Source organism: Bombyx mori, chromosome 28 (assembly GCF_030269925.1).
Source record: "Bombyx mori chromosome 28, ASM3026992v2".
In the NCBI taxonomy this organism is placed as follows: domain Eukaryota; kingdom Metazoa; phylum Arthropoda; class Insecta; order Lepidoptera; family Bombycidae; genus Bombyx; species Bombyx mori.
The window spans coordinates 1,832,206-1,845,853 of NC_085134.1; the positions used below are offsets into that span (position 1 = coordinate 1,832,206).

At 33.9% G+C, this 13,648-nt stretch overlaps 2 protein-coding genes across 16 annotated transcripts in view; one reads left to right on the plus strand and one right to left on the minus strand.

Annotated features, from left to right (window-relative positions):
- Positions 1-271: 271 nt before the first annotated feature.
- On the minus strand, positions 272-5,844 carry LOC101745309 (TIMELESS-interacting protein). The gene is made up of 5 exons (XM_021352865.3): positions 5,157-5,844; positions 4,331-4,474; positions 3,875-4,011; positions 3,396-3,589; positions 272-1,035 (listed from the first exon to the last, which is right to left on the minus strand). The coding sequence occupies exons 1-5, from the start codon at positions 5,302-5,304 to the stop codon at positions 309-311; spliced, it is 1,350 nt and encodes a 449-aa protein (XP_021208540.1). The 5' UTR covers positions 5,305-5,844; the 3' UTR covers positions 272-308.
- A 2,315-nt stretch (positions 5,845-8,159) lies between these two features.
- The window catches only part of LOC101745449 (protein lingerer), a 40,990-nt gene continuing 35,501 nt past the window's right edge, over positions 8,160-13,648 (plus strand). For 9 of the 15 annotated variants that reach the window (XM_062676745.1, XM_062676747.1, XM_062676752.1 and 6 more), the window contains exon 1: positions 8,259-8,376. The gene's annotated coding sequence lies outside the window, so the exon portion shown is untranslated. Of the gene's footprint in view, positions 8,719-13,648 lie in introns of all 15 variants that reach the window. The other 6 variants (XM_062676741.1, XM_062676746.1, XM_062676751.1 and 3 more) reach the window with 3 other exon arrangements.

A 13,648-nucleotide genomic window follows, 5' to 3' on the forward strand; every position in this document is an offset into this window, starting at 1 on the left:
CTGACATGTGTACTTTGTACGCACGCACTTTTTTTTACTGATAGACAAGTTGCCCGCGTTGTATTAAAATGTTATTGAGTAGTAGTGAGCTCACGGGGCCCAAACCTGACGTCATTGCTAACATTAGCCCTAGCAAGAGGCGTTCTTCGCTGGACTACCACCGCATCGGAATCGCGACCCACTGAGAACATGCGGCGAGAAACTCAGTGAGCCGTGTCTGTAGGAAAAAATTGTATTGTCACTGTTGTATTAAATAATAGAAATGCGGATGTTGCCATAAAAATATTTGTATTTTATTCATTTAACCATTAGAAATCCTCATCACTAAAATTAATCTCCATTGCGTAATCATTAATAAATAAGGGGTCAATTACTTCTGTCTCTTTACTGTGATCTATTATTTTACTAACATTGGTTTCATTGTTACGTAAGTCATCTACTAAAATATCTAAATTATTTTCTTTGTCAACTTCATCCATATTATTTATTTCATCAATTTGTGTATTATCATTAATAGATGTTGTAACTTTTTCGGTTCGTTGGTTTATATTGGCTTCAATCAAATCATTTGGCACACATAATTCAATATTTTCAATTGTTTCTGTTGTATCCTTTTCAGTATTATGAATTTCCATAGGTTTTTCCTGAGAGCTATTTTTAGTTTGAAGCTCAAGTACTTTAGTTATGTTAAGAGCTTCTTTTAGATTATGATTATCATTATTGACAGTTTGATTTTCTATCAAACTTTTATTTATGTGTAATGAATTATCTACTGCACCATTGTGTTCAATTCCATCGCTATATCGTGTTTCCCCATTTTGTAGTGTTTGTTCTTCATTGTTTACTTTGTTTATATCATCAATCTGTTTGTTTGTTTCTAAATTATCATTATTAATTCGCTTTTGTTCAACATTGACATTTTGTTTGAGCTTAGCCAAACGCCGTTCTTCAGCCAATTGCCTATTTCTAAGCATCCTTTCTCGTTGTTCTTCGTTTATAGAAGGAGACGATGTTGCTTTTGGTAGTATTTGAGATCTGAAATCAAACATTTTCACAATAAAGTATTATTATATCATGTCCCACTTATTAGAGCAGGTCAATGACACGCGGGCCTTTGGTTCGTGTTAGTCGTGCAGGTGGAACTTGCGTGGGGTTCCAGAACAAGTAAACATCCAGCAGTTTATTGATGGTAATCAAGCGGACAGACAGTACAATCTATATATACAAAAATGAGTTGCTGTTCATTAGTCTCGCTGAAACTCGAGAACGGCTAGAGCGATTTGGCTAATTTTGAATTATTCGTGGAAGTCCATAGAAGATTTAAAAGGTGAAAAAATGTGAAAAGGCTCGGAATTAAATAAAAATAACAATTTTGTTTTTCCTTTGATGTGTGCCCCGTCGGACGGATTCCTTTTGTTTGTTTTAAGTTTATTTTATACAAAAGTTTAGGTCTTTTATTTATCGATTGAGGCACTACGAAGTTTGCCGGGTCAGCTAGTAAATATTATAATTAGGAACTTAAAGTATAGCGTGCATACCGTGCAACGGCACCGAGAGGAAAGGGAAGAACGAACCATAGACACCTGCATTTATACACAATGCAGGGCATTCAATATCAAGCCAAGATTTAATGAATACCTATTCACTCACATTCTTAATACCACTATCAACACATTAGATAGATAGATAGACATGACAAAGTGACAGATAGGTGCTGCCATGTTAGAGTTGTTGTTGACTTCAGATGCGTTCTTTCGGATTGCATTGGTGCTTTTAGGCATTTCGACCACTATTTACCATACTCCTCGAACTCGCGTTCGACACCCGAAGAATTCAAAATTTAAACTCATAACACTAACATATTTTCTAATGGAATACATACTCAACAAATGTTCACTATTGACTTCCACGGTGAAGGAATAATATCGTGTAATAAAAATCGAACCCGCAAAATTATAATTTGCGTAATCACTGGTGGTAGGACCTCTTGTGAGTCCGCACGGGTAGCTACCACCGCCCCGGCTATTTCCGCCGTGAAGCAGTAATGCGTTTCGGTTCGAAGGGTGGGGTAGCCGTTGTAATTATAGTGAGACCTTAGAACTTATATCTCAAGATGGGTGGCGCATTTACGTTGTAGATGTCTATGGGCTCCGGTAACCACTTAACACCAGCTGGGCTGTGAGCACGTTCACCAATCTAAGCAATAAAAAAAAAGCTGAGTTTATTCTCGCGTATTACGCATATATATATTTTTTTATTGCCCTTGTAGGCAGACGAGCATACAGCCCACCTGATGGTGAGTGGTTACCGTCGCCCATGGACTTCAGCAATGCCAGGGGCAGAGTCAAGCCTCTGCCTACCGCTTAATACTCTCTACAGGCCTCGTTTGAAAAACGACATGTCATAGCGCTCGGGAAGCACCGTGGAGGGGCGCTCATTCCATAGTCTGATGGTAAGTGACAAAAAAAAACCTTTGGAAACGCACTGTGGATGACCGCAGTGGTTCCAGGTAGTATGGATGAACTCTACTCCGGTGGCGGGCGGTGCGGTGGTAAAAACGAGATGCCGGTATCATCTCGAACAATACCTCAGAGCACTTCCCCATGGAGCATACGGTACAAAATACAGAGGGAACCGAAGTCCCTCCGCAGACCCAGAGGTTCCAAACGATCCGTGAGAATGGGATTATCGACAATCCGAACGGCCCTCCTCTGTATGGAGTCAAATGGAAGAAGCTGGTATTTGGGGGCCCCGGCCCAGAGATGGAAGCAGTACTTCACGCGAGGCTAGACTTGTGCTTTACAAAGCAAAAATCTCTGTCCAGGCGTGAAGTACCGCTTCGCTCTGTTGAGGACTCCCAGCATTTTGGACGCCAACCTGGCTTTGCCTTCCAAATGACTCCGAAACTGGACATCGCTCGAAATGTCGACCCCAAGTATCCCTACTGAGTTTCTCGCCGGATCTTCTCAGTGGGTCGCGTTTCCGATCCGGTGGTAGATTCTGCGAAGCACGGCTCTTGCTAGGGTTCGTGTTAGCAACGTCGTCAGGTTTGAGCCCCGTGAGCTCACCTACTAGTTACGGTTACGCTGGAATAGCCTCTCTAGGCTACCAGCTTAGGTAGGAAAAAAAAAAAAATAGTATCCTCTCGGAAAGTTGCAGGATTACTAAATACATATGTAGATATTTGCGTATTTTCCGCAAAGCAATGCTCTCGCTCTTGCTAAGATCTCGTGCTGGTCACCCAATCACAGTGCAGCTAGAATTTCCCTGAGACTTCTGGCAGTTTGGTTAGACAAAAAAAAAAAAAAGATTTTAAAAATTAAATATCATTAAATGGTGTTGATATATTAATTTCAAATAAGCTGTCTGAGATTTACCACTCCTATAATACTTACATGTTCATTGGCTTGTCTCGAACTTTTTTTACAGATTCAGGAGCCGGCGTGGACCTGGCCAGTGCAATTTGCTCTTGCAGTAATTTGTCAAATTCGTCTTCTTCTTGTGGTGGTGCCTCATCTTCACTGGAATCCCTCTGTACCACTGTTTCTTCTGATGTAATCTGATCTGTACGAATTTTGCATAGATGTACCTGTAGAGGAGAAATTATATTTGTTTAATTTTAAGTCCATATTGAAAAGCATTGGCTCAATGTTACTGCTTGTATTTGACTATGCCAATTTTTTAAGCATCATTCTCCAACCTTTATAAATTCAGTGTACATAAGAATGTACTTTTCTTCACATTTAATTACAAACAGATGAAACAACAATACATAATTAGCATAAAAAGTGAGTGAATCAAATTGCAGAGGAATTCAAAGATGAATATAATGTAAAACTATTGCCAAAATGATGCACACAGTTAGATTTCTTACCATTACAGGTCTCTTTTTGCCGAGTGATTCTATTTTCTTTAAACAGTCTTCAAATTCAAATTTAGGATACAATCTATATGCCCAATGCTCTAGTTTTTTGAGTATTAAATCTAAATCTTCTTTTTCGTGACCTTTACCTGTAATTTATAACAGGATACAAAATTATTAAATTGTAATTCCAATAAACCTTAAAATGTATTTTTGTTTAAATTTTAAAAATTAATTATCATCGTAAACAATTTATTATAAAATGGTAATATACATTTGATAATATCATCTAATTAAATCAATAGTTAGTGTATCATTTCAGTGGGCCATTTCACAATCAGTTGAACCAATTTCACTATACTTTTTTTGATATAGCAACAATATAAAGTTAGAATTTTTCTGTATGAATATAATTAGTCTGTGCAGATATTAAATTAATAGCAAACATTTGTTTAATTAAAATATTACCTCTAAATTTAAAATCTTTGAAATGCTCAGGTATAACTTGTATTCCTCTTGGCCCTGTCAGACGAGCGGGGTTCAGTATGAACCTTGGATTCCTTACAACACGTTTTGTTTTGGCTTGTGGATCTACACGTCTAGTATCCTCCTCTGAAAAGCATTGATAACTGGATTGACACAGAAATCATTAAGTTAAGTATTAGGTGCATTATTTCTTTACGGCTGTTTAAGGCAGAAACTACAGTGGAAGGTCCCCTGAATGAGTGAAGTAGGAAGACCTCGAGCAGGGAGAGACAGCGGTATATCGTGAGTTTCGTCAAATCTGTCCTCTCCAACATTAAATGACCGTCACAACCGCTCTGTCAAGGGTGAAACTATCAAGAAGAAGATAAACCATATATCTGTTTCAGGATATCGTCGCTGTCAAACCAAAATCTGCTATGTGCAAAAACTCTATTTTGAATGAACGATTAAAAACATTTTCGTACAAAATTTTATATAAAGATTAATTTTTAAGAACTTTATCAAATGAAAGCTATAGATAAATATTAAAGCTATAGACACAGTACAGTTTTTTTTTGGTACGGTAGACAGGGCTGTGAACTATACGAAACGGTCAAAAAGTAAAAATCTCAAAAAGTTGCACATAGCAGATTTTGGTTTGACAACGACGATATACTTTTTGTGTGTTAGTTTGCACTAAACATTATGTTCTTCGATTCGAATAAAAAAATTATAACAAATGGTATGTACGATCGACGTGCCTTATCGCTTAGAGAATCGATCTAGAAAATTGTGTTAATAATACCCAGCTACACATGAAAGTACTTACCGGCTTCGTCTCCTTTAGCGCTATTATCATCACTATCTGGTGATGATGCCCGTTGATCGTCGTCAAACTCGTCACCGTCGATTACCCGCTCCAATTCCCGAGCCTCATTAGCTTCATCTTGAAGGAACACATCTTCCAAAAGAGACATTTAAATATTCAGTTATATGCTTATTTGTTTATTAACAGGGTATACGTCTGTAGGTTTCACGATCGTAGTGTATAATTGTAATAAATTGTATATCGATAGCTCTTTGTAACTTATAATTTAACGTTATATTGGTTCTATTACTGTACTCTGTCTGAACCAAAATAAATATTAATACACCTACGATACCTACATACGTTGAGGTTAGAACTTTTTTTTAATTGACAAAATAAATTTTAATAACAGCCACATATGTTTTGGCGGTATATATATCTCAAATATATTATGTGTATAATCTATGGGTATATGGCAGTGTTCGAAAACTAGGTATCAGTAATTGATCGAAGAAAAGAATGATTGTGAAAATAGGAAGCATAATTAAGCATATTTCCCAGATGGCTAAATATTCATGTCCTAATCAAAACATCATGTTTTGTAACGTCTCGAAAAAAAATTAGGATTGACTTGAGTGAAAATAAAATCTGATTATTGTGAAAAAATATCAAATTTTTGAACGGATGCCTTTTTTATTTTCGTGACTTAAATAAAAGTACCGGTAGAATGGGGCGATTAGGGATTGAAAGGCGAATCGGGAAAAAACCGGGAAAATCTTTCGACGCTCAATATAAGTTTTATATTCGTTGCAAAATCTTCCATTTTTTTGTAGTTTAATAGTAGAATGTTGAAAGTTCACAAAACAACTCTGAATATGCATGATAATAGCTGCTAACTTATAAAAAATCGCGTTTCAAATTAACTTCCTGTGGTGGTAATTATTTTAGTGCTAGAAACTTTGCTCTATTTTATTTATTTGATAATAATAGAAGACGACTATGATTTATAAACGTTATTTAGTGTTTGAACCAGCATATATATTAAAGGTAAGTCTCAGTTGTTATTGGTTTTAATGTATTTGATTAAATAAAAATACATGTAAAAATCTGTTGTTTTTGGGGATATTGGGGACGTCTTAGGTACAAATAACAACGAAAAAGGGGTCAATTGGGATGAGAATACTTGAAATGGAAACAACCTAAGTATAAATAGGTACAGGTTTGTAGGGTTGTCTATGTAGTTATAACAATATTTTTTTAATTTGTTGGTAAAAATCTGGTTTATCGAAGCGAAATTGGGAATAAGTCTTTAGTTGAAATAGATAAGCAATTTAATATAAGTAAGTCGATTTTGCAGAGACATGTAACAATATCAATGAAATATCAAGGTGGACAAAAATGTGTAAGTAATACATAATAAAATATTTAATATTTGTTCAGAGTGGGGGTATTCATCTGATTAATCCATGGAATAACCGACACACCTAATCTCTTAACCCAGATAGAAATATCAGCCCCTAAGTACTTACCAAGAACGGAGAAATATAAACCGTTTCTAAGAAAGCCCACTATATATGTGTAAATATACATATTATTATATATATATATATATTTTGTTGTTACTGCACTGTCGATTGCACCTATAATTGAGGTGATGTCTGCCATGTACTTTTGTCAGTTTTCAATTTTTTTTATTGACGATCACTTTGTTGGTGCAACTAAATAAATAAATTAATTAAAACTATATATAAAAATAAAAGTAGTGCCAACCCTAGCAAATTTCTCATTTCGTCCCAATTAACCGCAATTTCCGGGTAAATAGGGATTACACCTATTTTTGCATTTTTTGCTTAAACTGGAATGCTACTTGCATAATTTTAAATTAGACAACAAAGATGCCCCCAAGACTCAATCATTTTGATCCTGATATAGCATTATATACATCAACAACTACCTTAAAATTGCTCATAAAGTTGGAATTTGTCCCTAATCGCCCCATTTTACGGTAATTAACGAACGTCCTGTGTCTTAATCGACTTCAATCGTTTTTTAGGGATAATAATACCGGTCCTCTTTTCAAAATTTAACTTTCATAGCAAAATTATTTTTTATTATAATTATTATCTATTAACTACCAAAGCAGAAAAACTTGATGATCTACTTCTTCTAAATGTAAAATAAATAAATGAACAGGTTACTTGTGGGCTACAAGCAATATAAAATTATAATCATTGAAATCGTCGTGCCCTAAAGGATAAGACGTCCGATGCATTCGTGTTGAAGCGATGCAACGGTGTTCGAATCCCGCAGATGGGTACCAATTTTTCTAATGAAATACGTACTCAACAAATGTTCACGATTGACTTCCACGATGAAGGAATAACATCGTGTAATAAAAATCAAACCCGCAAAATTATAATTTGCGTAATTACTGGTGGTAGGACCACTTGTGAGTCCGCACGGATAGGTACCACCGCCCTGCCTATTTTCTGCCGTGAAGCAATAAGCATTTCGGTTTGAAGGGTGGGGCAGCTGTTGTAACTATACTGAGACTTTAGAACTTGTATTTCAAGATGGGTGGCGCGGCTACGTTGTAGATGTCTATGGGCTCCAGTAATCACTTAACACCAGGTGGGCTGTGAGCTCGTCCACCTATCTAAGCAATAAAAAAAAAAAAAAAAAAAGTCGTCGTTTATTTCGTGGTGTTTTCAATCAATTGATGAAGTTCAAAACTTTTGTTGCAAAAATTCAATTGCTATAAGTTTAATCCTACTGCTCTACCTGCATCTTAACGTTAAATAAATACACAAAATCTGCAATTGAATCATCTTTCTTGAATTCAAACTTCTTTTTTTTCATTTTTTCTCTCTTTTTAAATTGTATAAATGCATAAAATAATTTATGACGCTCACTGTCACAACTAGTTTAGCTGCTTCAAGCTCCATTGTGAGTGTTGTGTGTTAGTGCGTTAATTCACGAGGAATGAAGTCTTAACGGTATTGTAACCTTAATGTGGCCAACGCGCATTTTTAACGCGTAAATAAAAATATTAGTTTTCATAAAAATAATCTCACAGATTATAAAACTAAAAAATAAAAACCGTAACTGTTGCGAAAAATTTAAGTGTCACAACTCTATGGAGTCACGTGACCAGCTTGCGTTTGAGCGCATTCACAGGTATGGAAATCGGTCAATTTTATTACAAAATCAGTTAAATTTCGGACTGTACCGTAGATTTAAGGTAAAGAATATTAAATAGTTGTGCATATTGTGTTGATGTGTATATGAAAGATATGTTGATTTGTGCTGTGCACGGTTATTTTTGCGACAAAGGCTGTCATTTTGATACCAAGAATGGTGCTTCAAGAATGGCGTCCCCCACATGTGCCGATGCCCTATTGAGTTTCGCCTTGGCGGTGTTAAAATTTGATGACGTGAAATGTTGATATGGCGTGCAATAATTCATGTGTCTGTTGATCGGTAGAGTTTACTGTAAAACCTTTAAATCCTTGCGCTGTCTCAAAAACTTGACCAGTGATTCATTGTTCGTAATTTTGCGGATAACGCCGAAATAACACCACCGGTAAATATTTTAGGCGGTAAATAATTCGTAAAGAATGTTTATTTTGATGTTACGTAAGCTTTATTACGGGAAATAGTCATTTTTCCGAAGATACTTCCAATTGTTTTGTTTACAATTTTACCGCTGTGTATGCATTTATTTCGTACAAGCGATTTAAATATTTTATTTAATTTTACATTCATATGACGTATTTATGTATTTATTACACCAATAAGACTTACAATCTTCTCAGACTTCTTATGATTCGCATTTTAGCAGGTACCTACTGAATATAATCGGAAATTTCGGATTTCCTGTTCTTCCAGAATGTAATTACATAATACAAGCCAAATCCTGTAACGAAATATAATTTATTACGTAGGTACATTTGTTATAAGAGTCCAATAAGATATTGTCAAAATTCATAAAATACTAAAGTTATAATAAAAATAATTAATCAATAACTAATAATGGCGGGAATGGAATTAAAATTATTTTTATGGTATTTATGGTTCTTATATATTAACGATTAGATAGTTTTTTACAGTAAAACAACAGACAAGTAGGCTAATTTTTAGTTTAGTGGTAGGATTCAATATGTAATTAAATTTTGAGTGCGACCTCAAAAATTTCATTGTCATAACACTATGAAGTATGAAAAAACCGTTTTCTTCTTAGTATTAATAATTTTCTGTGAAAATGAGCAAACTGAAAGTAAGTGATTACATTTGTGATTACAGAAATATATCTCAGGATCATTTGTTAAACAAATATACAGCTTAACTAATGAATATATAATTGACCATAACACTGTAATTTCTAAATATTCTTTGATTTCAATTTAATTATAATAATTATCTCATTCAATAAACCTGGTATAATAATTCCACACAAAATATCACGTTGTGCCAACGAGCTAGGTTTTACGTTATGTAGAATGTTGTTGCCATGCTGAAAAAGAATATTAAAAGCTTTGCACAACTAAAAAATCCACTTTATTTTAAACATATAAAATCCATGTTCAATACAACAGTTCCAATCGAAAATATTCTTTCTTTTTCTGGAAAGAAGGTCTTAAACGTATTATTGTTACCAAAGGTTACAAAAGAATAAAATCTGCATCTGTGGCACAAGAATAGAATGTTGGTAATCATAAGAACATTGAGGTGATTGATATATTGGATTTTGTATTCATAATTAATAGTAGTGTCTGGGGACTTGATTTGTTTACAAACTTTGACAATGTATATAAACTGATAAAGTTTGTTGAACTTTGGGATTATCTTAATCATATATTATTATAATTTAGTACTATGAATTTATTCATAATAATATTTTTATTGTTAGTTCATAAAGTTGGTAATATACTTTCCTATTAAATAAAGTACAATAAATGCTAAATAAAAATTTAAAGAACTAAACTAAATTAACATAAAAATCAAAATAAAATTTCCTGATTGCCCATGAAACATTGCAATTTTGGAACCTATTGAATTATTCATTTTTCATCAAGACCATCATCGAAATCCATATAAAATATTAATAGGCTTAAAATGTTTCCATTCTTACTCGCTCAACAATCTTAAGTCTTATGATAATTAAATGAAGTTCATTTTTCTTTTTCTTCCGAGTCTGTATCTTCATTTTTGAAGGTTGTATTTAGTTTGATGACTTCTTTCATCATCCATTGCACAATTCTTCTGTTTCTATTTTTTTTTCCTCAAATTCCTTAAATATTTCTGGTTTATAGAAGTCATACAATCAAATCGAGATCTTATATTTAAAAGGCTTGTACAGAAAATTGTTTTATTTCAAATTGAACAACAGTACAATCAATTTATCTGAATGTGGCATAAGTCAAAACTGTATGAATAAAAAATCTATATGCAAAACATTTTAATATATTGTTTATTTCTGTACCAAAGTAGTAGTTATTTTAGTAGTAAATTGGAACTTTTTTTGCCATTGTAAGCCAATTCTCTTAATAATACTTGGGATATCATGAATATTTTAATAAAAATACCTCGGGGTTTGTTGATTCCTAATTATTCTCTGTTATTGGTAATCTTTCATTCACTGACTATACCAATGTTTTTCTCGTTCTGTAGTAGCAAAAGCTTACTGTGTAATATTCAATAGAAATGTTAGAGCTAACCCAATTTTACGAATTCATTAAATACATCAAGAATTTCCTCATGAATCAAAGGAAAATTATCAATAAAACAAGAAAAGTTTAATTTTAATATTGTTTGATTAAAAACCAAATCGAATTTCAAAGGCAGATCATATTTAATTAGTAATATTATCCTGTACATGAGTTTATGAAGTGATTGGTCATGATTTTGAGAAAGCGCACGAATAAAAACGCCTTGTGTTAAATATTTTCTCACTGATGATAAGAAACGTATCGTCTTACGAATCTCTTATTACGTGTAGCGTGTTTTTGCGAAGTTAAGTCAATTCACTAGCTCAGAGTCTGGATCGGGTATTCGTGATTTGAATATTTTAAATTGTATTCGTATTTCTAATATAATCAGGATTTTTTGTCTTTTAAACAGAAATATAATCACTAAATATTATTAATCAAAAGAAAGGGATTAAAAGTAACAATTAGATCTGCTTTTTTTTTGGCTCTAACATTTTATTTTATTTTATTGTAGATGAAAGTTTCAGTTATGGGAAATATTCAAATCAAATATTTAAAAAAAATGACTCGACCCGTCCGCGCGAAGCGGGAATAGCCTCTTAGGATACCAGCGAATAGGTAGGGAAACGAAATAAAGAAAAATATGCCTGTACATTTCGAAATAATAATAATTGTCATCGATAAGTGCAAGTATGTAACTAAAGTATACCAAAATCAGTCATGCAGTATGTACTCACTCTCCTTACAGTTTGTTCTATTAAATCAACTTCATATTAAAGATTTACGTTCAGTATGCTTAATGCTTAACGCAGTAGTGTATGAGTTCGTTATATTAAGATCTAGACATCAGCTTTTGGGGGCAAACGCTTGAGTCATAAGGCCAGAAAACTGTCGAGGTCTTAAAGTTTAGTAACAACACTACTGTTTTTTTAACGTATTTTTTCTTATGTAAAATTGAATTGTTTATATCTGATGTGTGACCTGAAAATGAGTTAAGCTTTAATGTTTTTTTATGGAGGGTAGGAATCGGTGTACATCATTTTCTCCCCGATGTAAATGATGTAAATGTAACATCATGTAATAGAAAACGAACCCGGTATAATTACAATTTGCGTAATTATTGTCAGGTAGGGTGTCTTAATCAGCCCCCACGGGTTTGTACCGCTACCCTTTTTTAACGCTGGGGAATCCATTTACGGATACCCGGTCGAGTACCGCTACCCTGCCAATTTACATGAAGCATTAATGCGCTTTAGTCCACTGAGTGTCTCAGCGGATCTTCTCAGTGGGTCACGTTTCCGATCCGGTGGTAGATTCTGCGAAGCACTGCTCTTGCTAGGGCCAGTGTTAGCAACACCTCCGGTTTGAGCCCCCAGAGATCACCTACACGCTAAGGCAACACCGAAATAGGTTCTCAAGGCTATCAGCATAGGTTACAAAAAAATGCGCTTTAGAAATTTGGAACAGCCACTTGAAGCTGAGGCTTCATATCATGATGTCTATGAGCTCTGATAACTATTTAGCTGCATGTGGACAGTAAGTTTGTTCACCTGTAGTATGTAATAAAAATAATAATAACGGGTGAACGTTTTCATCAAAGAAGTTCATCATTTTTAAAGTAAGAAGAACGATATGTGGGTAGAAATAAATACGTGTATATATATCGACGTTTTGAAAATGTTCCCCTTAATAGGGTGAAAATTGAAACCCCCAAGATTGAAATTTAATAGGCGATGCTCCCTCACTTTTGAAAGTAAAAGATTGAAATTCAATACCAAAGCTTCTTGTGTATTGCCTAAGAATAAATATTCTGAATAATACAAATAAAACAATTATTATAATGTACTTTCATTGAAAAGTCACAGGTATTTAAGTTGAGCAAGTCGCTAACTTTAATTAAAATCGTATAACAAAAACTGCACCCTCTGTGTTAAATAAACTCGGACATTTTAAAGCAATCACTTTTTTTGTGGACTTTAATAATCGTTCTTACATATTAAAAATCAAACAGAATAACAAATATATAAAAATGAATTGCTGTTCGTTAGTCTCGCTAAAACTCGAGAATGGCTGGACCGAATTTGGCTAATTTTGGTCTTAAATTATTTGTGCAAGTCCAGAGAAGGTTAAAAAGGTAAATAAACATGAAAATACTCTGAATTAAATAAAAATAACAATTTTGTTTTTCCTTTCATGCGTCCCGTCAGACGGATTTCTTTTGAATGTTTTAAGTTTATTTTATACAAAAGCTTAGGGTCTTTTATTTATCGATTGAGGCACTAAGAAGTCTGCCAGGTCAGCTAGTAACAAATAAAAAACAACAAAATTAATATGCAATCAGTGACTAATGCTAATATGTCAAAAAAATCGCCAAAACGCCAGTAGGTCGTCATTATACTAGAAGGTATATTATATTCTAGAGAATTCTAGAATGTCGTGACTGGTTAAATCAAAAACGTGGACGGTTGACTTGACGAAGATATTCGTCATTGAATAGGGATCAAATTTGCTTGCTCACATTTTTTAGTAAGCAAATCTGCTGACGAGGTCCAAGTCTAACCGTCGATCTTATGTAACTGATACTAGTGATAAAAGCTTTTAAATTCCAGACTTTGAGACGTGACGAAGATTTTTTTAAATTAAATTAATTCTAGTTTAGAAAATTTCTGTGTTTTCTACTAAAAGTGTTTTCCTGTTTTCGCCACTGAGATGAGATCAAATACAAAAATACCAGCTGCGTCTCAACGTTTAGGTTTTCTCATGTTTTACTCATGCGTATGTTGAATACCTGAATAATGTAAAAAA